General features: G+C 47.6%; 1 protein-coding gene across 2 annotated transcripts in view; it reads left to right on the forward strand.

Annotated features, from left to right (window-relative positions):
- The window catches only part of LOC138510587 (tyrosine-protein phosphatase non-receptor type 9-like), a 1111802-nt gene that overhangs the window by 70123 nt on the left and 1014804 nt on the right, over positions 1-26875 (forward strand). For both annotated transcript variants that reach the window (XM_069626356.1, XM_069626357.1), the window contains exon 2: positions 284-424. In XM_069626356.1, coding sequence (XP_069482457.1) covers positions 284-424 — 141 coding nt within the window. The remainder of the gene's footprint in view (positions 1-283; positions 425-26875) is intronic.

Consider the following 26875-nt stretch of genomic DNA (forward strand, 5'->3'; position numbering starts at 1 on the left):
TGCGACTTGTAGAATGGCTGGAATTGACTATTATTGAATAATGTCAAGATAATGTAATTGAACATTAGTGTACATTTTGTAACTTTGCGTTATATTTTTATATGGGTCTTTTGCTTGAATGTGTAGGTTGTGTGACATATCATATTATTAAAATAAAACAAATATTGTTCCATAGTTTTCTGCGCGGATAAGCTACGTTTTGCCAATTCATGGGAGCAATAACTGTACAAGCATTTCATGACTAAAAGTTTTGCTTTAATATTGTACATTTTTTTTATCACAGGCTGTTGAAGAGTTTTTAATAGAACTGACAATCCGAGAACAGCCAAATGTTGTTTCAGTACCTCACAACACAGCTGTGAAATTCTTAATGGCACGAAAGTTTGATGTATCAAGAGCAATTGATTTATTTCAGGCATATAAGGTAGGTATCTTAATTTTCAAAAAGTGTGTTTTAAATGGTGAGTGTTGATGTCCTTATGTGAGAGATGCTGACCTTTAACCCGTTTTATCTTGCATGAACCTTTGCATGACAATGTGCCCGTTCACAAATGCATCATTTCGCTTTTTTTAGTCTATCACAACTTTGAAACTTTAAAAAAAATGGGTTAATTGGTTTTTCCATGATTCATAAAAAATACCTGATATATTAGGGTTATAGTACAATAATAAATTAAACTTAAGGACACAATTGTATGCAAGGAATATGAAGCTGTCCCGTCAATCATAACATTGAAACACTGGAAGGATATCTGACTAAGGACCATTATACTCATTTGGCATAGTGCGGGACACAGTCAGTTAAGGGGATTTGTGGCCAATGGGCTGTTGTGTAATTCGGGAAGTCTATTACAATCCAAATGCATGCACCGGGTAATTCAAAAGGTAGAACTTGTTTTCGGGCTTGGATGGAGGGGACATATTCCGAATATAGTTCTGTTTGTTACATACCGCAGTATCCCTCTGTCACTTTTGGGATTGTAGGTACCAGATCTTTGCATGAAGCATAGCAATAAATCTCTGGGCTAGAAGCAATTTCTGACCAGTACATTTCTGACCTTTCTTGCAAATATCTTTCATGTATCCCAAAAGACTCAGACTGATATGATGAATCTATCTTTTGTAGGGATTTCGGAGAGTTAACATTTTATTACGGTTACAGCGTTGGCTGTGCATTACATTTGTTATTGTGACTCCCTTTACAGTTAATATGAATGCAGCTTGATCAGTACCCTCTCCCAGTGGTCCCTCCCCCGGCGCCCCTTTAGTCTGTGATGCTCTGATGGGTTGGAGACCCGTCAGGGCTTTGGGGGCCCAGAAAATTTGATACCAGGCGGGGTTGAAATGTTAACGCCGATAATCGGGAATAATAGTCCAGTACTGGGGCCCAGCAGTCAGTGAAGCGGTGGAGAGACCCTCCTTAGCCGCTGTGACCTTCTCCGCCACCAAGATCTCCCAAACCTGTATCCACCTGAGGGCCAAAAGAGGACCCTCCTGCGCTTTCCACTTCCGTGCCACTGTGATCTTGGCTGCTAGCAGTAGGTGTGTAAGCAGTTTGGCAGATTGCCCTGTTTTGGGATAGCAGCCTGGCCTCGCCACCCCGAGAAGGATCACCTCCGGGTCCATCGGTAGTTTGCGCTGGGTGATGTCCTCATCGATCCGCAGGGCCTCCCTCCAGAAGGACTGCACTGACGGGCATCCCCGCCACATGTGGAAAAAGGATACCCGCTCGCTGCAGCGTCTCCAGCAGCTCAGGTCGATATCAGCGTTGCAATGGTTCAGGCGTACTGGGGAGTAGTAGCAGCGGTGAAGGAGCTTTAGGGCGCATTCCTTGTTTGTAACGCATCTGTATGTCGAGTTGATCCTGGAACATATCTGCACCCATGTCTTGTCTTCTATGCGACGTCCCAAGTCCGCCTCCCATCCGGGCATGAATGGAGGTCTAACTTTTAGCATGTCCTCCTGGAGGAGGCAATATATTTTAATGATCCGACCCCGGCCTGTGCCTTCCCCCATCACCTGTTCAAGTGGGTGGAAGTCCCGGGTGGCTCCCAGACGGACTGTGGGCTGCGAGATCCAGTGGCGAAGTTGGACCTAGGCGAACCTTTCCGTCAGCTGAAAGCGATCTTTGCATTCCTCAAAGCTGAGCGGGTTGTTGCCCTCGTAGAGTTGGGATAGCGATCGGAGGGCCCCTGAGGTCCATTGGCTGAAACGAGTTGCCTCAATTCCTGGCCAGAAGTCAGGGTTCCAGATGACCGGGGAGAGCGGGCTCAGGCCCCTGGGCATCTTCCTCCTCCGCCGGGCCCACGCCCATGCCTCAAGGGTCACCTTGGTGGGCGATAACATCTGTGGTCCGTGGCATTAGCGTCCACATTGAGCAGGGATATTGGCCTATACGATGAGCACATCTTTGGGTCCTTGCCGGGTTTCAGTACCATGATTATGGTAGACTCTTGCATAGAGGGCGCTATAGTGCCTGTGTCCCAAAAAGAGTTAGTGCTCTGTCATTGGGCACAGCAGCAGGGGGCAAAAGATTTTGGAGGAAAGCCACCTGGGCCCGGGGCCCTGGGTTTCAGAGTTTTGAGTATTTCTTCCACCTCTTCGGTCGAGATTGGGGCTTCCAGGGCGAATCTGTCAGTTTCTGAGAGGTGTGGTAGCGGGCGTCTGCTATAAATTGTTCCTGGAGGGCCTGCAGGCGGGGGGCTGAGGTCAGGGTGTCGGCCAGATGGGCTGCCGCTACTTGTAGTTTCGCCCCTTCTCCGTACAAGGTTCTACCTTTCGGGTCTTTCAGTGCGGTAATGTGGTTCCGTCTGCGGGTTTTGGCTGGTTTGCTCACCAGATATTTATTGACTTTATTGCCATTCACGTAGTAGCTCTGCTTGGTCCGGAGCAGAGTCTGGGCTGTGTCCTTGGCATAGTGAGCTTCCAGTTTCGTGCGCGCTAGCCCCACCATTTTTTTTAAAAACAATTTTTATTAGTCAAACCAACATTACATTTAACAATCAACAATAAACCAACAATTCCCACAGTACTTATATTCTATTGCATGATGCAGACATGTGGTAAATGTGTACTGTTTCCATTATCCCTCCCTCCAACAAGCCTACCCCGCTCCATCCCTCCGCTCTTTATTCCTCAGAGGTGTTTCCTCGTCTTTATTCTCTGGAGATTCTGTACTTGCGCCCTCTGGGTGGGGCCTCAGAGTGTGGCCACTAGATGTCTCCAGGCTGTTTGGGTTTCCGCTTCTTCTTCACCCTCTTTGTTAGCTGCCTCACTCCATATAACTGTTTCAGCTTCGGTCCATTTACGGAGATCAGCCCACCAAACCCCCACTTTGGTTCTACCAGGTGCTTTCCACCCCATGGCTATCCTGCGCTTGGCCAGTATGTAGGCCAAGTCTCTGAGTTTGCTAACGTGTTTCAATTGGCGTGGCCTAGGGAACCCTCCCACCATACATGCCCATATTGAGTCTATGTTTAGGTTGATCTCCTTTTCGTTCAGTCTTTGGGCCACCTCTCCCCAATACTTTATTTCAGGACATGCCCAGAACATGTGTATCAATCCAGCATTCACCTCCTGGCATTTAGGGCACTTTTGTGGTTCTGCGCCTTTAAATCGTGATATTCTCAGTGGGGTCATGGTAGGTTGAAAAGAGTGCACCACAAAGGTGAGGACTTTGTTGAGGGAAGCAAAAGAGCAGATGGGTAGACCAAGAAGTAGCCTTATTTGCTGAGCACCAGAATGATGCATGTTTTAGTTTAGGGGTCAGTGCGGTGTGAGTGGATTATTCTAATGATCAAGAGGTTGAGTTTGGTTCTGTTGGTGGTGGCAGTAAGCAACGAGGAGTGTTTTAATTAACTGTCAGAAAACCCCCAAGTTGCAAGCCACAAATGAGGGAAGTGAGGACGTTGGGGGTAAGGGATGGGCAGAGGAGTGTGTGGGTTTGGGTTGGGTGCAGGGAGAAAGTAGACCTGTCTTTGAGGAGTTGAGCATAAAGCAGTGTATAGCCAGCTGGTGGCTGATTGCAGTTAGGCAGTTGGTTATGCATGTAGAGATTGCAGGTGGAGTAGTGGAAGAAGATGTGAGTATCATTAGCAAAGAAGTGATATTTAAACCCTGAGGAGGCTATTCGTTTGTGGAGGAAGGAGGTGTATAGGGTTAGAAGTGGGTGTATGATTGATCCTTCAGCAACATTTACTGTGTGTGGGGTCGGGGTAGGAGGTGCTTGAGTCTGGTGAGCTAGAGCGGGCCAAGTGATGGGCCATCTGGTCGAATATAGTGTTCTTGAAGCCAACGTGAGTGATCTTATCCACAGTCTTGAATGCAACAGAAACGTTTAGGAGGACAATGGAGGCGAAGTGAAAATGGTGGGCAATAGGAAGCGTATTGGCAGCGTTAATGGAGTGTTGTCTCAGTGGAGTGTTTGGACTCAAATTTAGATTGAAGAGGGTCAGTAAGTGAGTGCACCTCATGATAATTGACTGTTTTGTTAAAGAAAACCCTAAAGTGGTAGGGAAGGGAGAGACATGTCTGTAGAATGAGGGGTTGTTTGGGTCAGCCCTTGGATTTTTGGGGGGGATAGGACTGTGGCTGTTTTATAACAGGCTGGGTAGATAAAAGTTGAGAGAACGGTTGAATACGGTGGGGAGATAAGCAGAGCTAAGTTCCTTAATGATTTGAGGTGCAGACTGGTCAATTAAGGCACAGGAGAGATTGGCAGAGAGGAGCATGGGTAAAAGTTCAGTGAGTGAGAACAGAAATCAAGAGGAGATTGTGGGAAGTTGGGAGGAGGGGAGAATGGGTGAGGGTATGGAGAGATGGAAGGGTGGGTAGGTTGTCCTCTAGGGTGAGGGTATGGAGAGATGGAAGGGTGGGTAGGTTGTCCTCTAGTCTGTTGATTTGAAAGGAAAAGTAGGAGGCAGTCATCCGCAGAGAGGACAGAGGAAATCTGGTAGTTCTTAGGAGGAGAAAGTATGGCCAGGAGGGTCCTGGATAGTTTGTAATGTAGAAGCCTGGAGAGGAAAGAAGATTGGGGTAAGATGAGGACTTGGCTGTGTATTGAGCTGCGGCTAGAGCCAGTAGAGTGTCTGTGTAGGAGAGTGGGGATTTGTTCTTTGCACCAGCAGAACGGCAGCAACGCATGGTTGTCCTTGGTAGCTCGATGGCATCCATATGCGAAGGCTGTGGTCAGGAGAGGCTAAAGGAGCGTACAGCATAGTGATCACAGAAGTAAGTGCACAGTGCAGAGTTGAATTCATTCGTAAAGGTGAGGTCAATGGATTGGGAAAATGGTGGAGAGGGAGCTTGGAGCAACGCGTTGACTTCATAGTGATAGGGGGGCACAGAGTCAGGCTTCAATTTATGTTTTGTGATAGAGGAGGGAGGGAAATGGGAGAGTGGGTGTGAAGTGAATGAGCGAGCAGTCGGAGGAGAGGGTGGTCAATTGTGGGAAGAGCAGAGACCAGGGTGTACAATATGAGTCCAGGAGGTTTGGAATGTTATGTAGTTGTGACAGGTTTAGGCGCTTGACCCTGTCGGAGGAGAGCATAGACCCCTCCTAGTCTGGGATAGGTGGCCTTACCGGGGTCTTTTCCTGCCGATCCTATCCCAGAGTTGGGGTGAGGGTGTTGGGGAAATAGGGAGCAATCCCTGACTGACCTGAGCGTGCTTTATACAGTGAGTATGTTGGCACCACAGTCTTCCTCACCATATCGGTCGTCCTCTTTTCTGGCCAGAGTTCTCTTCTGTTTTCTACAGGACTTCAAGACCCAGGAACCTATGAGGGAGCTGAGCAAAAGCTGTGCGACCTGCTGGGAGTTGAGTCCCAACTCACCATCAACAATCATGCCACTCACTGAGAATCTAGCTTCACTGTGCTGTGTGAAGGAGCCAGTCCACCGGCATATAGCGGTCTCAAACCGAGCAAATGCTGGCAAATGGAAAAGGAGTGGGCCCTAATAGAGGGTTTCAATACTCGGCATCAGAAACCCAACCTCTGCGAGGGTGATGGGCTGTATGGGGATATTGGCTTCATTGTGGAGTTGGTGCAGGGAACCAATGGGAAGGGGGAGGAGGTAATGACCAGGCTATTAAAAAACCCACACTCAGACCTGTGGGTCGGGGGACATCGAGAGGCGAGTTGGCAGAGTGCTGTAGAAGATGTGGAACTGTTGGATGAGGGTGCAGGTAAGGTATTTTGTGTGAGAGAGTTGTACCAAAGATTGAGAATATAGTGGATAGTGTGTGTTCACGAGTAGAGATGGGAATGGTAGAGAAGAGTGTATGAGAATAGGGGAGGGGAGTAACGGTAGATAGGGTAAGGTGAGAGTGAAAGCGTCAGAGAAGAGTGTAGTAGGAGAGAGGAGGTAGTCTTAGTAAGGGGTGTTGGAGGTTTGGAGGGAGGAAGTAGTAGGTAGAGGGAGAGGAGCTAGGAAGGAGTGTGAGGAGACATGGAGGAGGGAGAGAGACAGAAGAGGTAGTGATGAGTGTGAGAGAGGAGAGGAGGACATGTTGGGAAATGTGAGATAGAGGGAACAGGAAGGTGGCAGACAAGAAAAGATCAGAGTTGATGGCGGGGGAAAGTGAAGCAGAGGAGTGAGAGATACAGAGAGAAGGGGTGAGGTGAAACAGTGTGTAACAGAACACACTGTTTCACAGAAAACAGAAGCGAGGAGAGAGAGGGTGGGCAAGAGTGTGGAGACACCTTCAGGACACTATTGATACAGACACTGGGAAAACATCATAGTAGGGAACCATTAGAAAGACCAAGAGGGAGTCTGATAGAAAAGATTAGTAACTTTAGGGTCTCACTTAAGATCATGGAAGAACCAGAAAGTAGGAGTTACCGGTCTCTCTTCATTACAACTTCAAGTTGGACGCGTGTTCTAGGGAGGAAAGAAACCCATAGGCAGGACACGGGTGAAACTAGTGTTGCAGCATTCAAGCATTTGAAGTTGACAATAAAAAACACCTAAACTCCATATCTTGGATCTGCGGTTTTTGAAGCTATCTGTGGCAAGATAGACTAGTGAGATGTTGGTGTGAGTGAAGTTAAGTTGGAGCAGTTGGGCCTTAGTAATATCAGAAATGTTGAGGTTGCCGATTATGACAGCAGGGAGGTCCGCTAGGAGCATATTGAGTAAAAGGTCAAGGTTAGTGAAGAAGAGGTCGAGTGTGCCAGGTGGTTGGTAGATGAGGACAATAATCAAGGTGTGAATGAGGAGTTGGACTGAGATATGCTGAAAGGTGGCAGGAGTGACATTAGGAGTATCCAATCTGTATAGTTGCACACCTATTAAATGCATTTATTTTGTTAAAGGAATAGCAATAAGGTAATGACACACTTGGGTGCAGAGGAGGTAACACCACAACCCTGGCATGGAGTTGGAGCAAAGTGAACAAACAAGATGGTGTCAGAAAAATATCGGGCACTGCCGTCCCCTGCATACCTTTTTGCTGAAAATCAACCGCTATAATATTAGGTAAATGTTGACACCTTAATATGTAAATATATAACAACTTAAATAAATGACAATGTTCAAAGATAATGTATTCATCCAAATCTTCTATTACGGTTGAAAGCACAACGCGTTTCGGGATTCAAAATTCCCTTCATCAGTTGCAGTGTACAGTTTCTAAAGAATAAATAAATATAATATGCTACATGTCTGTTCATCATGATTAAAAGTATATGTATCACAGTTACAGCAATTCAACACAAAATAATGAAATTAGATCAATGTACAAGAGTGCAATTTGTAATCAATAGTGGAGTATGAGTTGAGATAAAAAAAAATCCTTATAGAAAAGCATTAATGTATAAACCATATCAGTGAACAATTCATCCAAGATGAGAAAGGGTTTTAGTGTGCTAGTCAGGGCAAGCAAGTAAGTGTGCATGCTAGCATGCAGAAATGATGTGAATCCTGTGTAAATTAAACCCTGTTTTTGCCAGTAAAAAAGTTCACAAGAGGTAAATATAAATATCCCGGTTGCCGGGGTGCTTGGAACGGGCAAGGCGGCCACGAGGTACGTCGGGAAAGCGAAAAGACGGTGAAACTGGTTATCCCCACCAGTCAAAGGAAGAAGACTCTCGGGCGGGAGATCTCCTCTGTCGTTGGGAAAAGTGGTGAGGCAGTCCAGCAGGGCTCCACCGGTGTTGGTGTCGTGGCAGGTCGGCTCAGCTTCTCCCTCGTCGGATTCTTAGGTCCTGTGGCGACTTCTGAAGTTCCAGTCCCCAAAGCCCTGCTTTTATGCAGCAAACCCCCATTCACTCAGCCTAGCTGTCACTCAAACATGCTAAGTGGTGAGCCGGCCGGCTCATCACTTGGGCCAATCAGGATGGAGTGTGACTGGAGTTGCCTAGGCAACTCAGTCCAGGGTGCCTAAATTCCCCTCCACCCCTCCTAAGTACCCCAGACAGAGTGGCACCACTTTGGAGGGCTTCTGTGGAGAAGCCCGCCAAAAAGTGGAACAAAGGGCTCGACTTGGGTTGGAGTCACAGAAGAGAACACAAACGCCATTTTAGAATCAAGTTTTGGCAAAAAATACCAACCGGAGAATTAATATTAATTAAATAAACTGGCGGTATGTTCGAGGCTACCGTAAATAATTAAATAAAGATAGTAGCCTAAAACAATGGGAAATCCCATAGGAAAATATTCGCGGTAGAATATAAAAAGTAGTATCCAGTGCCACCAGCCAAAACTCGATCAGGGGGGACGGAGACGTGCCCCCTCGACTAACAGATCCCGGGGCAATTGAATTGCCCCAGCCAGTACATCCACAATATGATGGTTTGTATTGGTTCTGTTCAGAATTTAAGACTAGTAAAGTCAATGGTGACTTTACATGCCCTGGGAGACAGTAGTCAGTCCCAGGGTATGGAGTCTATACTGGGGGGTCACTATGACACCCCTGTGTCACTGCACTGAGGTTGCTGTGTAACACACATCACAAAAACACATGAAGCCCTATGGAGTAAAAGACCCCATAGCCCATTAAACACATCTAGATTCAAAGAAACACACTCAAATCATGCCCAAGAGTGAGGGTAAAAGTCTCCACTCTTGACAGGAGAAAAAAATAAACCCCAAAAATCCAGCAAAGCTGCTGGGGGACTCACTAGGTTAGGAAATTCAGCCTAAAAAGAGAATTCTCCGTAACGCACATGGCTTTGCAAAAGAGGGTGGCAGCGGCTTGGACTGCTCCGGAGAGTCTGTCGGCAGTTAACAACTCATTGCTGAAAAATACTGCCCATCCAGTAGTGACCCCTGCTACTTATCATCGCACCCTACTCCGGAGAATTTGGTAGTGCAGGCGGCTACGGCCTCCTCGAAGCAGGCTGCGTACCCTACCATCCCTCCTGATAGGGACGACAAGCGTTTCGATGGTTGGGCGAGGAAGGTATTTTCTGGTGGAGTATGGCTTTGAAGTCGGCCAACTCCACTTGTGCCTTGGCAAAGTTTACACACACTCTGTGGAACTGTGCGTCTTTGGCGGCTGAGCATATTCCCAGGGGGAAAGAAAGGGATGGTTTTCTGGCCCTCGTGCAAGACAGCAAGGATGCTATGTGTGAATCCCTTCAGTCGGGTTTGGACACGGCAGATAGTGTCAGACAGTCCATGGCTGCAAGCACCGTGATACGCAGGTTTGCGTGGTTGCAGAAATCGGGTTTTGCCCCGGATGTGCAATCCCGTCTTCTGAACATGCCCTTTGACGGCATTCATTTGTTTGGCAGCAAGGCTGACGAGAGCCTTGAGAGGTTGCAGACCTCCAAAGCTGCAGCAAAGCCTTTGAGCGCTGCAGTACGGCAACCTCCGCCTTTTCGTCCTAGGGGACAGCAATGGAGGGGAGGTTCCTTTTGCTACTACTCCTCGAGCGAGAGGGGCTGTCAGTCAAAAGGTGCAGCAAAAAAGTACCCGTGGTGGTCGGGGAAATCGTGGTGCCAAAGCCACTCGGGCAGTTGCCTCTTTGCAATCAGGCGCTGCCGCAGCTGCTACAACTCAGTCATGAGGGCATGTCCCATGGTTCGCCGGTTGTGGGCAGGCTAGCACAGTATCTCGGAGAATGGCGGGCCATTACTTCAGATGCGTGGGTTCTGGATACCGTAGCCCACAGTTACTGCCTTCCCTTCCGGCAGCGGTCTCACGACAATTCACTGGGGAAGCTCTCTTTGAAGCGTCCGGATCCGCTCCTTGCACAAGAAATCCTATCCCTGCTGGAGAAAGCTGCCATAGAACTGGTGCCTGTGGCAGAGAGGAACAAGGGATGGTATTCCCCATATTTTTTGATGCCCAAGAAAGACAGAGGACGGAGACCCGTCATGGACTTGCGTTGGTTGAACAAACTTCTCAGGAAGGACAAGTTCAAGATGGTTACTCTTTCTAAGGTCCTCCAGGCCCTTTGGCTTCAGGATTGGTTGGTGTCTCTCGACCTCAAGGATGCATACTTTAATGTGCCGATTCATCCCAAGCACAGAAAGTACCTGAGGTTTGCGGCTGGCGACTTGCACTTTGTTTCGGGTCCTGCCATTCGGTTTGACCTCCACCCCGAGGGTCTTCACCAAGCTCATGGTGGTGGTGGCAGCAGCGTACCTCAGGCAAGGGGGGATTCACGTCTACCCCTACCTGGACGACTGGCTGATCCGTGCGTGCTCACTCGAGCAAGTGTTGGATCATCTCGGTCTCACCTGCCGCACCCTCCGCAGGCTGGGCTTCTCCCTGAATTTCAAGAAGTCGCATTTGACACCTTCCCAACAGCTCCAGTACATCGGTGCTGTGCTAGACACGTCCCTGGGGAAGTTTTCGCTTCCCCATGTCAGGGCTCATCACATTGTGTAGATGGTGGAAAAGTTTCAAAGTGCCCAGTGTCTCCCGGCTTTCGACTTCTTAAGGTTGCTGGTTCTCATGGCATCCTGCATCTTTTTGGTGCCAGAGGCCAGACTACGGATGAGCTCCCTGCAATGGGCCCTCAAACTGCAGTGGTCCCAGTTCTCGGGCAGGATATTGGATCCCGTGCAGATTCCACTCTCGGTTGCCCAGGATCTGCTGTGGTGTGCCGACGCAAGGAACCTGCTGTAGGGGGAACCGGTTTGGCAACCATGGCCGGAGGTGACGATTGTGACTGATGCTTCCCTCACAGGATGGGGTGCTCATGCCAATGGACTGACAGTCAGCGGTCGTTGGTCTCCGTCGGGGTCCAGACTCCACATCAACCTGTTAGAGCTGAGAGCCATCAGGCTTGCCCTGAAGGCTTTTCTGTCGACTGTACGGGGGAAAAGTGTCCCGATTATGACGGACAACACAGTGGCCTTGCATTACCTCAACAAAAAACGGGGGGGCATGGTTGCTCCCGTTGTGCAGGGAGGCGATGTAGCTCTGGTTCTGGGCCATCGAAAAAGGTCTTTCGATCTCGGCAGTTCATCTGGCCGGAGACGAAAACGAGGCGGCGAACTCTCTGAGCAGGCAGAGCACAGTCTCTCACGAGTGGGAGTTGGCTCAGGAAGTCCTTCTGGAGATCTTCGCCCTTTGGGGAACCCCGCAAGTGGATCTGTTCGCCACCAGTGTGAACCGGAGGTGCGAGAGATTCTGCTCAAGGGAATTTCCTCCGAGAGGAGCCTTAGGAGACGCGTTCGTGATGGATTGGTCGTTCCCGCTGCTATACGCGTTTCCTCCAGTCCCCGTCATTCCTCAAGTGTTGCGGAGGTTCGGGACCCTCAAGATTATTGTGGCTCTGGATTGTGCCAAGAGGGCGTGGTACCTGGACCTTCTAGAATTGTCCATCTGTACTCCACGCCGTCTTCCTTACCGGGAGGATCTGCTCTCGAGGGAGGGTCAGGTTCTCCATCCAGAGGTCAGGACTCTCAACCTACATGCTTGGTATCTGAAAGGTTGAGATACAAAGATTGGGACCTCCCGGATGATGTGATGGAGGTGTTGCTTACGGCCAGGTGGCCAGCAACGAAATCCCTGTACCGTTGGCGTAAGTTCTGCGGCTGGAGACAGAATGTTGATCCTTTCCAATGTTCCATTCCTATGGTTTTGTCTTTTCTGCTTTTTTTGGCCCACAAGGGCCTGCAAGTGGGTACCATTAAGGGTTACCTGGCGGCGCTGTCCATATTTAAGCGCACGTCTGAAGAGTGTTCTTACTTTAGGATACCTTTTTGATGTCGCAGTTATTAAAAGGACTGACTAATGTGTTTCCGCCGTCCTCTTTCCAGGTGCCGGTTTGGGATTTGAATTTGGTTTTGAAGTTTCTGATGGGTGCTCCGTTTGAGCCCTTGCACTCTTGTCCTTTGAGACTGTTGTATTTCAAGACAGTGTTTTTAGTTTCGGTTAATTCCGCTCGCAGAGTGAGTGAATTGCAGGCACTTTCAGCTAAACCACCCTGTTTTCAATAAGGACAGGGTTGTCCTTCGGGTGTGGCCTTCTTTTCTGCAGAAGGTCGTGTCTGAATTTAATTTAAGCCAGAAGGTAGTTCTTCCGGCTTTTTATCCTCCTCTGCATCCTGGCAAGGAAGAGGAGAGGCTCCATAGGTTGGATCCTAGGAGAACTCTGAGCTTTTATATTTCACGGATGTCCCGGGTCAGAGTGGATGATCAGCTCTTTATCGGTTATGCTGGACACCGATGTTAGGGAGAATTCTCATAAATGGCTAATTTCCCTTACCTAATGAGTCCCTCAGCAGCTTTGCTGGATTTCTAGGATTTTTTTTTCCACCTGTTAAGAGTGTGAGCCTTTTTTCCCACTCTTTCATGTGTTTTGCTGTGTATGTTTTTAGAATTTGTGTGATCTTGGGCTCTGGAGCCTCACCTACTCCATGAGCATCATTTTTGTGTGTTACACAGCACCTTCACTGCAGTGACCGAGAGTTGTCTTTTAGACCTCCCACTGACTCCATTTTTCTGGGACTGACTACTGTCTCCCAGAAACGTAAAGTTGCCGTAAACTTTATGTAGTCTCTTTTAAACTACAGCCCCAGTACACCCCATCGTACATGGATATTGGAAAGGGTTAATCCCTATCCCTTTTTGTCTCTCTCTTGGAGCACTGTTTCGCTCCCTTTACATCAAGACTTGGCTGGTGGCAGTGGTAACTACCCTAACTTTTCTACCACGGTTATCTTAAATAACAATGGCATTGTTTTAGGCTATTATATTAGCCTCAAACATAAACCCGCTTGAAGAAAATACAATTTATTTTGGCTCCGGATGGGTTTATTCGCCATTTCTTTTTGTTAAAGTCTTTCTCGTGTTCTTCTCTGTGTGCCAAACCGGGGTTGATTCCTTTGTTTGCCGTCTTTTTGCAGGCTTCTGCACAGAAGCCCTCCTTAAGGCGCAAGAAAATCTGGGTAGGCAGGCTGTGAGGGAGGGGTCTTCGGACCCCTGCCATGGGTTCCCTTGGTAACCCAAGTCACATTCCTGTTTGATTGGCTAAGGGGACTGTCCTTGCCAGGCCAGCCACCCTGCTGTGTGATTGACAGCCAGGCTGTATAAATGGGGCAAAACTGCATAAAAAGCAGGTCTCTGGGACTGGAAAAGCAGAGTTGCCACTGGAACAAAAGAACCAACGAGGACCTGATGGCAGAGGACCCCTTCAACGACTGAACCGCCCGTTGAAGCCCTGCTGCAGGTCCGAATCTTCAGAATCCGACGACAGAGAAGATCCTCCAGGAAACTTCTTCACTTGAGCTGGTGGGACCAACCAGTTTGCCCATACTGCAAGCCAGGACCCCTCCTCTGGTCGAATCCGCTGTACAGATCTACAGTGGGCCGGATAGCCAGGAAGGTCGGACCCTGCTTGGGTTTTAAGGAGCGCACCTTTTATTAGTTGCTTTGCTCTGCTGCTGGTTTCTTCCCTGGGTAGTGCAGGACCCTCCAGTCTTCCTACTTCGTGTCAGTCAGAGAGTCGCTTCGGGAACTATGAGCCTGCAGGAACTACCAGGAACGTCCTCCTCAGCTACAGCTTCCTCCCCGTTTTAAGGTACTTTGAAAACCTGGTTGCTCATTTCGTTCAGTTGCGGGGAAAGTGTGTGAAATCTTTCTCCAATCCGAGGGCTTGTCCTTCTCTTCTCTTTGAACTAACTTTTCTACCAACCAACCTCCGTGGCACAAACTTAACGGCAAACTACCCTGAACCGTGTGATCTTGAGCAAAAGACTTTTGTTCTATTGACTTTGGCCCTAAGCCTTTTCTACATGATTCTATCACTGTAGTTCCTCTTGCTCTATTGCCCTGAGTACTTACCTGTTGGTGTGGTTCATTTTTATTAACTTTGTCTTTTCTTCCCTTTTTAAATTGCTGAAGTGCCATTTTGCTCCCACTTCATTTTGTGAGCTTAACTTGTCTGGAATTTAAGGGAAGTGGTGTGGTGTATTAAGAGTGTGATTTTTAAGTTGCTTATAATGGTGTAATGTTATATAACTGAAGAGTGAAATAAATGTATATTCTTTTACTTGAAAACCTTGAGTCAGTGTTTGCCTGAATCATAGTAATTGCTGTCCTTTGTGTAACTATTTGATACTGCTCACTTACTCTTGAGATAAGTCTGGCTGCTCGGCCATCGCTACCACTTTACTGTGTAGTACAGGCTTGTACCAAAGGTGAATTTGTACTGTCACTTGTAGTCTTAATTGTGTGTGGTGTTCCCAAAGGGTACTGCATATAATTCTGCCTAACAACCGGTTGGGACGGGTTGTTACTAAACATACCTTGTCCAGGTTATATTATCCTGACGATTACTGAGTGTTACCATTTGGCGGGTAAGGACCCTCCGGTAGGATTACACGCTCACTCTACTAGGGGCGTGGCTACCTCCACTGCCTTTCAGCGCGGTGTTCCTGTTCAGAACATTTGTGAAGCAGCCACATGGGTTTCTATACATACTTTTGTCAAACATTACGCCCTGGATTCAATCCACGAGTGGGATCTGGCCTTTGGTAAGGCGGTTCTTTATTCCGCCATTTGATTGGGTATTCTAAATTCTTTTCCCACCTCCATAGTTTGGTACTGCTTTGGGAGCCTGTCCTAGATCTGGAATACGTCGGAGGACACAATCCCTTCCAAGAACAAGTTACTTACCAAATCTGGTAACGTTCTTTCGATGGGATGTTCCTCCAACGTATTCCACATCACCCTCCCAAGCTGCCCCTCTGGAGAATTTCCTATGCGATTGCAGCTTACGTTTCCGCAAGGCTATCTGCAGTCAGAGTGGCAGGAGATTGGTGCCACACATTCTGGGAAAAAAACTACAACTCAGGCTACCGGCGTTGTGCGTCCTATATATAACATCCGGTGACGTCGACCCTGGACGGAGGCCCGCGAGGGATATCGGATCGACGCAGGACACCCTCTGCCGAAAATTTTCCGAAGCAGCACAGCTGTGGACATTACCTCTCTTAAATATGGAATACGTCGGAGGAACATCCCATCAAAAGAACGTTACCAGATTTGTTAAGTAACGTGTTCTTCATTGCATGTTTCTTGCCCTGTTTCACCTGGCAGGCGTCAAGAACACAATCGCGGACTCTCGCAGCAGGGAGCTGCGATCCTGCCATCAATGGGAGCTTCAACAAGTGCAAGTGTCGTGCCTCTTGAGCAAGTGGGGTCTTCCTCAGATTGAGCAGTTCACAACGGCTTGCAATTCCAATTGTCAGAAGTTTACCAGCAGATATCCTCAACTGAGTAGTCTAGGGGATGCCTTCTAGTTCCCCTGGCAGGGTCTCTTCCTTTAATCCTTCCCTCCAGTTCCACTACTGTTACGTGTGATGAACACACTCAGACTTTGCCACTGCAAAATGATCCTCATTGCTCTGGCGTGGTCGAGGCAGATCTGGTACTCTGACCTTCTCCATCTGTCAGTGGTTCTGGCCATCCAACTGCCTCCACTCTCTCCAGAGAAAGAGGATCACCCCTGCACTACGACCCAGGACAGCTGCCGTTGGAATGCAAGATGATCCTGGCCAAGGCTCCCTCTACACTTGGTTGCTATTGGCACAAATGGAGGTGCTTCACAGGGTGGTGGCAAATTGGTGAAAAATTGCGCTGCTGCGCGTGACTGCCCTGCAGCCCACCCATACCTGGTCTCACTGGCGAAGGCTGGTTTGGCCCATGCATCTATTAAAGTCCACCTGGCCGCCATTTGCCGGTACACACAGGCTCCAGGCCAGCTCTCCCTGTGGTCAGGTAGGTTTGTTACGGAGTTCCTCAAGGGTCTGTTCAGGACATTGCTTACGGTGAAAGCCCCGACTTGGGAACTGTATGCAGTACCGTCTAAGCTCATGGGGCCACCGTTTGAAACAATATATTGTGCCCCTTTGAAGTTTCTGTCATGGAAGACAGTTTTTCCGGTGGTAATCACTTTGGCCAGACGTGTCAGGGGCATACAGGACCTCTCCCGCAAGCCTCCATATTTGTCCTTCCACGCCACTAAAGTCGTTCTACAAACTCATCCTTTCTTCATTCCAACGGTTCAATCAGATTTTCATCTCAACAAGCCTTTGGTTCTACCTGTTTTCTAGATGAACCCTTCTTGGCCTGCTGAAAGGGCATTGTATTCGCTGGATATTGCTCGAACCCTGAGGTTCTATGTGGCACGCACAAAAGACTTGTGGAAGACATTCCAGCTGTTCGTCAATTTTGGACCTATGGGAAACAGGAAAGCCCTGTCTAAGGCTTCCATCTCCAGGTGGCTCTCCGGCTGTCTCATGCATTGCTATTGTCTTGCCAACAGACAGCTTCCAGGCCATCCAAGAGCCCACTCCACCAGAGCCATTACAGCGACAACAGCGTTTCTCTGTGGTGTTCGCCTGCTTGACATTTCCTGGGCTGTTACGTGGAGGTCTACACACACCTTCAAAAAATCCTACTGTTTCGACAGGGATTCCAGGGAGGAGTCCCGGGTTGGCCAACCTGTTTGTTTCAGGTGAGTCTGTTCCAGGGGCAAGTGTATTGCTTCTGTGAGCCATGCCACATCCCATGGTTGTGTATTTGTATTGCTGTATAATCGTATTCATGAACATATGAATCCATGCAAGACCGCTATGCTGGAGAAGGAACAAGTTATATACCTGCAGGGATCGAAATTCAGACTGGGTAATCAGAAGCTAAAAGCCGCTCTTGGGTATCCAGCATTAGGAGCTGCCACTTGGGAACGAGGAGCTAGTACATTGTGTTTTGTAAATCTAACTTCCACATAATTGCAAACATTTGGATCCCTTATGCTTTTAATGTCATGTAGAGGTGTCCCAATCTTTATTTATAGATTGTCCCAAACGAACAGGGTTAAATTCACGTAGTTGTCTTTGTTCAGTATGAGTTGGCCTGGGGAGCAAAAAGTAGCTACTGGTAGCTGTTGGTATCAAACTAACTAGATTCTTCTAGGCTACAAGCAGGAGCTAAATAGCTCGTAGCTCCCCTCAATTTCGAACCCTGACCGGTAACTCTTGTTCTCCAGCATGGGTATTGCATGGATTCACATGCAACCCCCCTCCTTCCCCTCTCTCTCTCTTCTTGGTTCATACCGTCACTTTACATGCTCTACCAGATCTGAAGATGGCCACCGGGGTGGAAGTTAGGAGGTTGACTGTCATTGGCTGGCGACAGTATGACCCAAAGGACACTGGTAGGCTAAAGAGGAGACAAGCAATTTAAGTTTAAAGCTAAACTGCATTCTTTTTACTGAGGATTCCCAGCCTGATGATGGGGAATATTCACGAGCATGTTGAATCTATGCAAGACCCATACTGTGCAGCTCTGCCCCTTAATGATGTGCTCTTGTTGGAGGATCGTCTGTGTATTGTTTCTCCTTCATTTAAGTTCGATAACGCCTTTGTTCTCGCACAGTGACCAAAAAGGGGACTGTTCATGTTCAGCTGTGAAGCCTACGGAGAGACCAGCATTGTCTTGAGCTAAACATCCAAAGGCACTTTCAATATTATTTTGAGTCCCACAGCTGAATGTATCATCGATTTCCCAGATTCCTATGTATGCAGATAATGCTTTAGTTATACAGGGTTCCCCATGGGAATGCTTTAGTTATAAGGAGTTCACTGTGGGAGTGGAAGTCCTTGTCCCCTTGAGGGGATTCACTCCCAGTGAGTTCCAGCTTTCCCAAACCCCTAGGTCGGGTTTTGCTTAGTTGGCTCACGTCCCTAACCTCAACGGGGGTTGCTCCCCAGGGAAAAAGTGACAAAGCCTTCAGGTTGGTCACAGATCCCTAGTATTAGAATTCCTATTCTAACAAAATCAATTTCTATTTTTAAAAGGGTGTCCACATTTTCAAAAGGAGAACATTATGTAGATGTCCCCTAAAAAGTGAGAAATGAGATTAAGTTGCCTAGCTCAAGGCCACCATGACATAGCAGTATGTGTCTCACATTTTAAATATAGGTGAAAATGCACCTGTAACCTGCTTATATTGGACCTCAGTTTAGCAAAATGACTGCTGCCGTTAGAGAAAGTCATCCTACTTAATAGCACACAACAAGCATAGTCAGAATGGAGCTAATGTACAACATTGACTCTCTGTCCAACGCAACAGTGAAATCTCTGGAGGTCACGTGACCCGATCCTTCACTCCCTTTCAGGGTGGTCTTAGTTTCCTTGTGCAGGCCTAGTAGAAAATACTTAGAATAGACTAAAATAGCCTTTTCTTATAACTTCTAAACATTGCTAACATTAACGCTTTTCCCCTCAAATCTTCCCAACTACCACCCTTTTTATGCCGTCCTAGGGGAAATATTCAAATTCCATACTGTAATGAAGAATAACAACTCCTGTAAATAAAGGCTTAAATGCTTATTTTCTAGTCAGTCAGTCACGTCATGAAAGTACTTTTGTGATTTTAGGGTTGGTAACCTGTGCATGCTTTAGTCAACATTTTTATTTTGAAAAAGTAGTGGTCAGCGGCGTAGCCAAGATTGCGTAGTTTACAGAAGCATCTAGATTCTGTTACTGAAGCTTTGCCTCTCCTGACAAGCCGTCAACATATCCCACCTGTGGATGGTTGCTTGACTGCAGAGCACGAGCATCCTGGAGAGCCCAGGGAATCACCGGAACTGAGGGAATCCCTACTTGTGGAGAGAGCAGCAACTATGTCTGGGTGTGCGGGGAGCCATGTAAAGGCCAAGATGTCGGCCGGTCCTTCCCGGATGCTTGGCTACTGACAAGAGAGCATGATGTAAGCAACAGTGTGTGAAGTTGGAGACATCCAAGAACATCAGGAGCCTCCTGCAAGTGGCAACGGGACTCTATTCCCCTGTGCGCTAGCGGAGGGAGGGGGGATCAGTGACAAATCTAAGATATTCGTCCCTTCTCCCCAAGGGAGAGCAACCCCCTTTGATACTAAGGAGCTGAGCCTGCTATGCAATAACCACCCTAGGGGACAGGGCAAACAGAATCCCACTGGCAGTTACCCCCCTCTGGGATAAAGGAATGCTTGAATAAGCATAACACCCCACCTTCACTGTCCCCGAAGTCCCACATGTTTGTTGGTTACATGGGAAGTGAACTGGGCAACTATGTGCAGGGCACATTTATTATGGATGGCTTGGTTTCTGACCTGTATTTGTTGTCACCTCTTTGTAGAAGCTGGGACCAGCCAAATTTCTCCTTCTGTTCCAGGGAGGAACTTTAAGACGGCCGGACATCAGAAATGGATGAGAGCACTCAACTTTAGAGCGAGGAATGCAGGCTTGCGAAATGGCTCAGAGGAGCTGCTGAGTATGTAGCAGACGCTGTGGTGGGTGGAGACCGGAGACAGCGCAGAGAATGCTGTAGCTTCGAAGGAGGAATGCCAAGCCAACGAGGGACCATTGAGGCAGGAAGCCGTCACCACTGAAGACGAGGTACTGAAATCCTGGAAACGCAGATGCTGCTACTTTCAGCAGGAGGAGATCGCTTGCAGCGCCGTAACCGACAGGGCCAGAGAAGCCTTTAGCCTGCCACAGGCTAAACAAAGGACTACCCTGGAAGGTGGTGCACCAAGCACAACAACCTATAGGGCCAGAGAAGCCTGTAGCCAGCGAGGGGCTAACTGAGAGGCTCCTCCAGAAAGGGATGAATGAAACTGTCCAATCAAGAAGGCCAGATAAGCCCGTGAGAGTCTTACAGAGATACTAACGCAGGAAGTGGAGAAAGAAACCGAGCAAGCTAGAAAGCCAGGCCAAAGCCTGCAAGGGTTAACCAAAGGACTATCCCAGAAAGTGGTGAACGAAACACAGCAACTCAGATGGCAAGAGATGCCTGCAGTCCGTACAGGGCCAACCGAAGGAATACTTCGGAGAGGGGTGGCAAAACGAGCAACCCACAGGGTCAGAGCAGTCCAAAGCCCACCTGGGGGCTAAGAGAGGGACGAACACATGAAAAGAAAAAGCAAACTGGACCGAAGAAGCCGGGCACCTATTTGAGGTCGCTAGGAGAGGATGCCAAAGAATGTGCAAGAGTGAATATTTTTGGACTGGAGAAGGTATAAAACCTGATTGTCTGACGAGGACATTACTTTTTAAACAAAATGGACTTTGAGAGACATTTTTCTTTTGAAGAAATCATTCCTTTTCTTTTGAACCTCAACAGGCTCTACAAACTCTGGGGTGGAGGTCCGAAACCAACCACCACTAGTTCTCTGGGTAAAGTAACCCCAAACTAAGCACTAGTTTGGGACCCTTCTTTCTATCTTCTTTTTCGATAGAACAGAATAGTGATGGTGTTAGCTTAGGATTTTCAGGCGGGGGGTGGAACTTAGTTTGAGAGACATCAAGACCAGCACCCTTTTATACTTTTAACCCATCTTAGAGGTAGGCACTAGAGATGGTTTTCCTTACTTTATTTAATAAAGTGTGGTTGAACTATGCATCTGTGTCCATCTCCTCTGTCTGACCTACCACACATCCGAGAGGTGCGACAGACTGGAGCCGGTGCCGAAAGCATGTCTGCCCGGGTCCGGCTCCCGTCCATGAACCTGGCCAAATTGAGGAAAATAGTTCAAAAGAAGACAGAGGAATGGTGAACCTCCTTCTGAGAAATAATAGGAGGTAAAAATAAGGATTGGACCAAGACCACTCTAATGTGCAAAGTGTCTTGAAGGGAACATGTAACAGGGAAGCTCCCCCACCCTGATGCGTCATTAAGATCCAAGAACTTCAAATAAATAGGTGGGAAATTAGACCACTCCACAGCTACAGCAAGCAGAGCACGCTCCCTGATAAAGCGAGAGAAAGCTAAAATAAGGAGCTCAAGGTTAAACCCCAGACACGGAAAGCTAAAAATAAAAATTTCTCAACTGACCCTAGGACATTGTTGGGACCTTTGTAATGTTTTTCAACAGCATTACTTTATGGGGAACTAATTATGTATATGTTTTTGAGGGTTGGGGGTATAGTGGGGATTGGTGGCTGGGTTAGTGCCCCGATAACTGGAATGCGGGAGGACTCACAACCGCCAATAAAAAAAAAAAATGAATTCTTTGCGACGTAAATTGTAAACAAAGTAATGTAATTTCGGAAAACATAGAACCATACAGCACCTTGGCAAATCACAGAAGCAAGTGAGATCGGAATGAAGTCTTATTTGGACCAAGAAAAATAATCTTACACAGAAAGAAGTGAAACGGGGAGATGAATCAAACAACACAGCCCACATGGAGACCCCACCTTTGAGAATTGAAATATTGATCCAGATGCTGTGAGGGGTCAAAAGTGAGACTGACACACCACAAATTGCCATTTCCAATGGATTGTGTCCTCCCACGTATTCCTCAACTTATGATAATTATCCTTCCAGCTTCAGCTGCTTCAGAGTTTTGTTTCAACAGGGGGTGTGCCTGCATTGAGTCGATGTCCCTCGAGGGCCTCTGTTCTACTGTCGACATCACCATCAGTATAAGTAAGCAGACACAGCACCCTTTTGGCTTCAGTTCCGTTTTTCTGAGCCAACGCTTTGAAGAATGATGGCGTGCTTCGGTTCTTCACTGAAATTCGTCAGATATTTTCGATCAACAAAAATGTCTTCCCCGTCAGCTCCATCAACGTCTGTGATGGGCTTCAAGAAGTGCCAAACTGTGGATCTAAGATGTCGATCACCGACCCCCATCGCATCTATCTGCGGTGTCTTGGTACCGGTCACCGTACCTCCTGTCAGGCGATGACTGTAAAGGCTGTGATGGAATGTAAAGGTAGATTGGTCGTGGGCAGGTTGCCTTCGAAGAGCTCAGAAAGGAAGTCTGATGAGTTGAGAGATTCTTCTCGACGGAAAAGATCTAATCGATCTCGATCGAGAAGTCGATCACACCATTCTTCGTCTTCTTGGAAGAAGGTCAAGAAACTGCATCATAGGTCACCTTCGACCACTAGTGATTCCTCGGCCAAGGTAATCAAATGTCCAACTAAGTCGGACTGTGCAGGAAAATGGGATGCATTTCGTAATGAAGCCCATGCGCCTGTCGATCTGCATCAAGACGACAAAGGGAAGTCGAAGACGAAGTCTTCGAAACCGAGCCATAAGCCGGTACAGCATCAAGAAAAAACTCGATCCAACAAGAAATCATCAAGGGCTTCGACAAGTCAAGGAATCCAGTCCATCCAGGGTTCCTTCGAAAAAAAGCATAAAAAGTCCACGCTAACACTGGACTTCGAAGTCGTTGTCGATTACGTCAAATTTGTCGAAGCCAACAGTAACCCAGGAAAATATTTTCAAACCCTTGTTAAATAAAGGCTTTTTTAAAGTATTTTTCATCTCTCTATGAAGATAATTAACCTTCAAATGATAACATACCACCATTTGGGTTACAAAATGGCACCCCTCATGTGCCAGAGGAATTCATCTTTTGGTAAATCGATCTTACTGACCACGCTGATAACTCATATAGGAAGCTGATGAGAAAGGTGATAGAGTTGTTCGGCTGGAGCAGGCCTACTCATTCTTTTGAGCAGGATGACCTGACAGATATTTTGGATCAGGGTCCTCAAAAAGATACAATTTTGCCCTTTCACATTGCACTACAAAAAAGGGTTTCAGCAAAATGAGAGACATCAGAGACTGCGACTGTTGTAAATACACATTTTGCAAAAAAATATAGGACATCCAGCTGTGACCCAGAGTACGTTACAAACACCAGAAGGTTTGGTAGTTCAGGCTGTTAAATCTACTAAGCAATCAACATACCCCTCTATGCCTCCTGATAGGGATGATAAGAGAGTGGATGCCTGGGCGTGAAAAAGATTTACTGCTGGTAGTATGGCATTAAAGTCAACTAACGCAACGTGTACCATGTCATGGTTTACGTTTTCCCTGTGGGACTGCGTAGCTATGGCAGCTGACCACTTTCCGGAAGGTGAAGAAAGAGACGGCTTCCTGGCAATCATCAAGGTTGGAATGGAGGCAATGGGTGAATGCCTCCAGTCAGGCCTGAATACTGCAGACAGCATCAACAGATCCTTGACAACTAGCACAGTATTACGCAGATTTGTGTGGTTGAAGTCCGGATTTGCACCAGATGTGCAGTCTAGACTCCTCAATATGCACTTTGATGGCTTGAGGCTGTTTGGCAGCAAGGCTGATGAGAGTTTGGAAAAGTTGCAGACCTAGCGGCGGTTAAATCCCTAGCACCGACATTAGACAGCCTCAACACCCCTACTCCGGTTCATCTTCTTGGTAGGTGGGGGGGGGGCAAGTCCTTTCAATTCTACTCCTCAATTGGAAGAGGAAGAGGACAAGCCGGTCAAAGAGGTCAGAGAAGATGCCCTCGTGATGGACAATGGAGATGTGCTAAGTCAACCACGCAGTGGCAGTTTTACCCTCCGCTGCCGCTTCAGCCATCTCAAAACCACTCTGAGGCCTTGTTGCACAAGACCGCAGTGAGAGGCAGACTTAGCATCTGAAAGAATGTTGGGGCATTACTCCAGATGCTTGGGCACTGGAAACTGTAGCCCAAGGTTACTACCTTCCATTTCAAAAAAGGCCTCAGGATCATCCACCGGGGAACAACTCTTTCAAAGTTCTGGATCCGCTCCTTGTGCAGGAAATTTTGACCCTGCTAGACAAAGGTGCTACAGAACCAGTACCTGTGGCGAAAAAGAATAAGGGTTGTTACTCCCCATACTTTCTAATTCCCAAAAAGGACGGTGGATTGAGACCCATCTTGGATTTAAGAAGCGAAGCTTGAACAAGTTCCTCAGGAACAGCAAATTCAAGATGGTTACCCTTTCCCAAATCCTTCAGGTTCTCCAACTCCAAGACTGGATGTTGTCATTGAACCTTCAGGATGCTTACTTTCATGTGCCTGTCCATCACAAGCACAGAAAGTACCTGAGGTTCCCGGTTGGCGGTTCTCATCATCCGTTTTGAGTTCTGCCATTCGGGCTGACCTCCGCCCGAGGGTTTTCACCAAGTTGATGGCAGTAGTGGAAGCAACTCTTAGGAGAGGGGGGATTCACGTCTACTCCTGCCTGGATGATTGGCTGCTCAGGGCACGCTCACCCGAACAAGCCCAGGAACATCGCAGCGTAACCTGCCACCCTCTCCACAGACTGGGCTCCTCCCTCACTTGCAAGAAGGCCCCCATGATGCCATCTCAAAGACTCCAATTTATTGGAGCAGTCCTGGATGCTTGGTTGGGGAAAACCTCACCACCCGAGGTGAGAGCTCAACATATTCTGCAGATGGTCACCAAATTCCAGAATGCCCAGCATTCTTTTTGGAGGTTGTTCGGTCTCATGGCATCTGGCATTTCTCTGGTGCCAGAGGCTCGCCTCAGAATGAGATCTCTCCATTTGGCTCTCAGGACTCAACGGTCCCAATTCTTGAGCAGAATGTCAGACCACCTGCAAGTTCCGAGCATAGTCTCTCAGGACTTTCTGTGATGGGCTTGCAAGGACAACATTCTCGAGTGAGAAGCTTTTTGGCAGCCATGGCTGGAGATAACTCTAGTGACGAACGCCTCAGGGGGTGAGGAGCCCATGCCAACGACATGACAATCAGCGGTCGTTGGTCTCCATCGGAGTCCATGCTACACATTGACCTTTTGGAGCTGAGGCAAATAAGACTAGAGCTGAAGGCCTTCATGCCCTCTGTACGGGGAAAAAATGTCCTGATAATGATGGACAGCATGGTGGCCATGTACTACCTCAACAAGAAAGGAGGCATAGGGTCACTACCACTGTGCAGAGAAGCAGTGCAGCTCTGGTTCTGGGCAATTCAAGAAGGAATCTCTCTATCAGCAGTTCACTTAGCCGGAGAGGAGAACACATCCGCGGACTCTCTAAGCATGAGTGGGAACTAGCTCAGCAACTAGCTCAGGAAGTCCTACAAGAGTTCTTCACCCTTTGTAGAACCCCTCAAGTGAATCTGTTTGTGACCAGTGTCAACTGGAAGTGGGAGCTGTTCTGCTCCAGGGAACCTTCCCCAAGAGGAACTCTAGGAGACGTGTTTGTAGTGGACTGGGAATTTCCACTCCTGTACACGTTTTCTCCAGTCCCCGTCATTCCTCATGTGATCAGGAGGATAAGAAAGTTCAGGAAATCCAGGATCATAGTTGCCCCGGATTGAGCCAGGAGCACTTGGTACCCGCACCTTCTGGACATGTCCATCTGCCCTCCAATGCGTCTTCCACAAAGAGAGGACCCTCACTTGTGAGAGGAGGGTCGGGTTCTCCATCTAGAGGTAAAGACTCTCAACCTTCACGCATGGTTTCTGAGAGGTTGAGATACAAGGATTGGGACTGCTTGGATGACGTAATGGAGATCTTGCTTTCGGCCAGAAGGCCAGCAACTAAATCTTTGTATCGCTGCCGTTGGCACAAGTTCAGCAGCTGGTGCAGGGATTAGAATGTGGATCCCTTCTAATGTGACACACCTATATTGCTTTCTTTTTTGTTACGTTTGGCGAATCTGGGGCTCCAGATTGGAACAATTAAACGTTACCTGGCGGTGCTATCTATTTTCAAGCGCTCTTCAGAGCAGGATTCATATTTTAAAATCCCTCTGATTGTTTATTTTCTAAAGGGTCTTACTAATTTATTTATACTAGTTGCATTCAAAGTCCCTGTATGGGATCCTAGCCTGGTGTTAAAATTTCTAACATGCTTTCTTTTTGAGCCTATACACTCATGCCCATTAAGACTGTTAACCTTCAAAACTGTTTTGCTAATTGCAATAAAGTCCGCCTGCAGGGTAAGCGAGTTGCAGGCACTTTCCTGCAACTCAACACATACAGTTTTCTATAAACACAAGGTTGTTCTCAGGATGAAACCCTTCTTTTCTACCTAAAGTAGTCTCCAACTTCCACTTGTCGCATAAGATCATTTTGGCAACTTTCTATCCACTTCCTCATCCTGGAAAGGAGGAGGAAAGATTACATAGGTTGGGCCCAAAAAGGGATCTGTTTTTATATATCAAGAATGGCTACATTTCTTCAAAATGACCTATTATTCATTGGCTGTACAGGCCCTAAATTGGGTTTAGCTGTTACAAAACAGACCCTATCAAGATGGATCATCCTGGCTATTGGGGAATCTTCAAGGTTAGCGGGCAAAGACCCACCGGAAGGCTTGAGAGCACATTCCACAAAGGGTATGGCAACCTCTGCTGCTCTTCAGAGAGGTGTCCCAATCAAAGACATTTGTTCAGCGACCACTTGGTCGTCTATTCACACGTTTGTGAAATATTACTGCCTGGATTCATCTTCCAGTCAGGAAGGACAATTTGGAAAAGTGGTCCTTCATTCAGTCCATGACCACAGTTAAAACAAAATATAATTCGTACTCACACCACCAAATTATTACTGCTTTGGGAGTCTATCATAAGATGAGGAATACGTTGGAGGACACAATCCTTTCGAAAAACAAGTTACTTACCCCTGGTAACATTCTTTCGATTGGATGTT

Source organism: Ambystoma mexicanum, chromosome 6p (genome assembly GCF_040938575.1).
Source record: "Ambystoma mexicanum isolate Mex_15411 chromosome 6p, UKY_AmexF1_1, whole genome shotgun sequence".
Taxonomy (NCBI): domain Eukaryota; kingdom Metazoa; phylum Chordata; class Amphibia; order Caudata; family Ambystomatidae; genus Ambystoma; species Ambystoma mexicanum.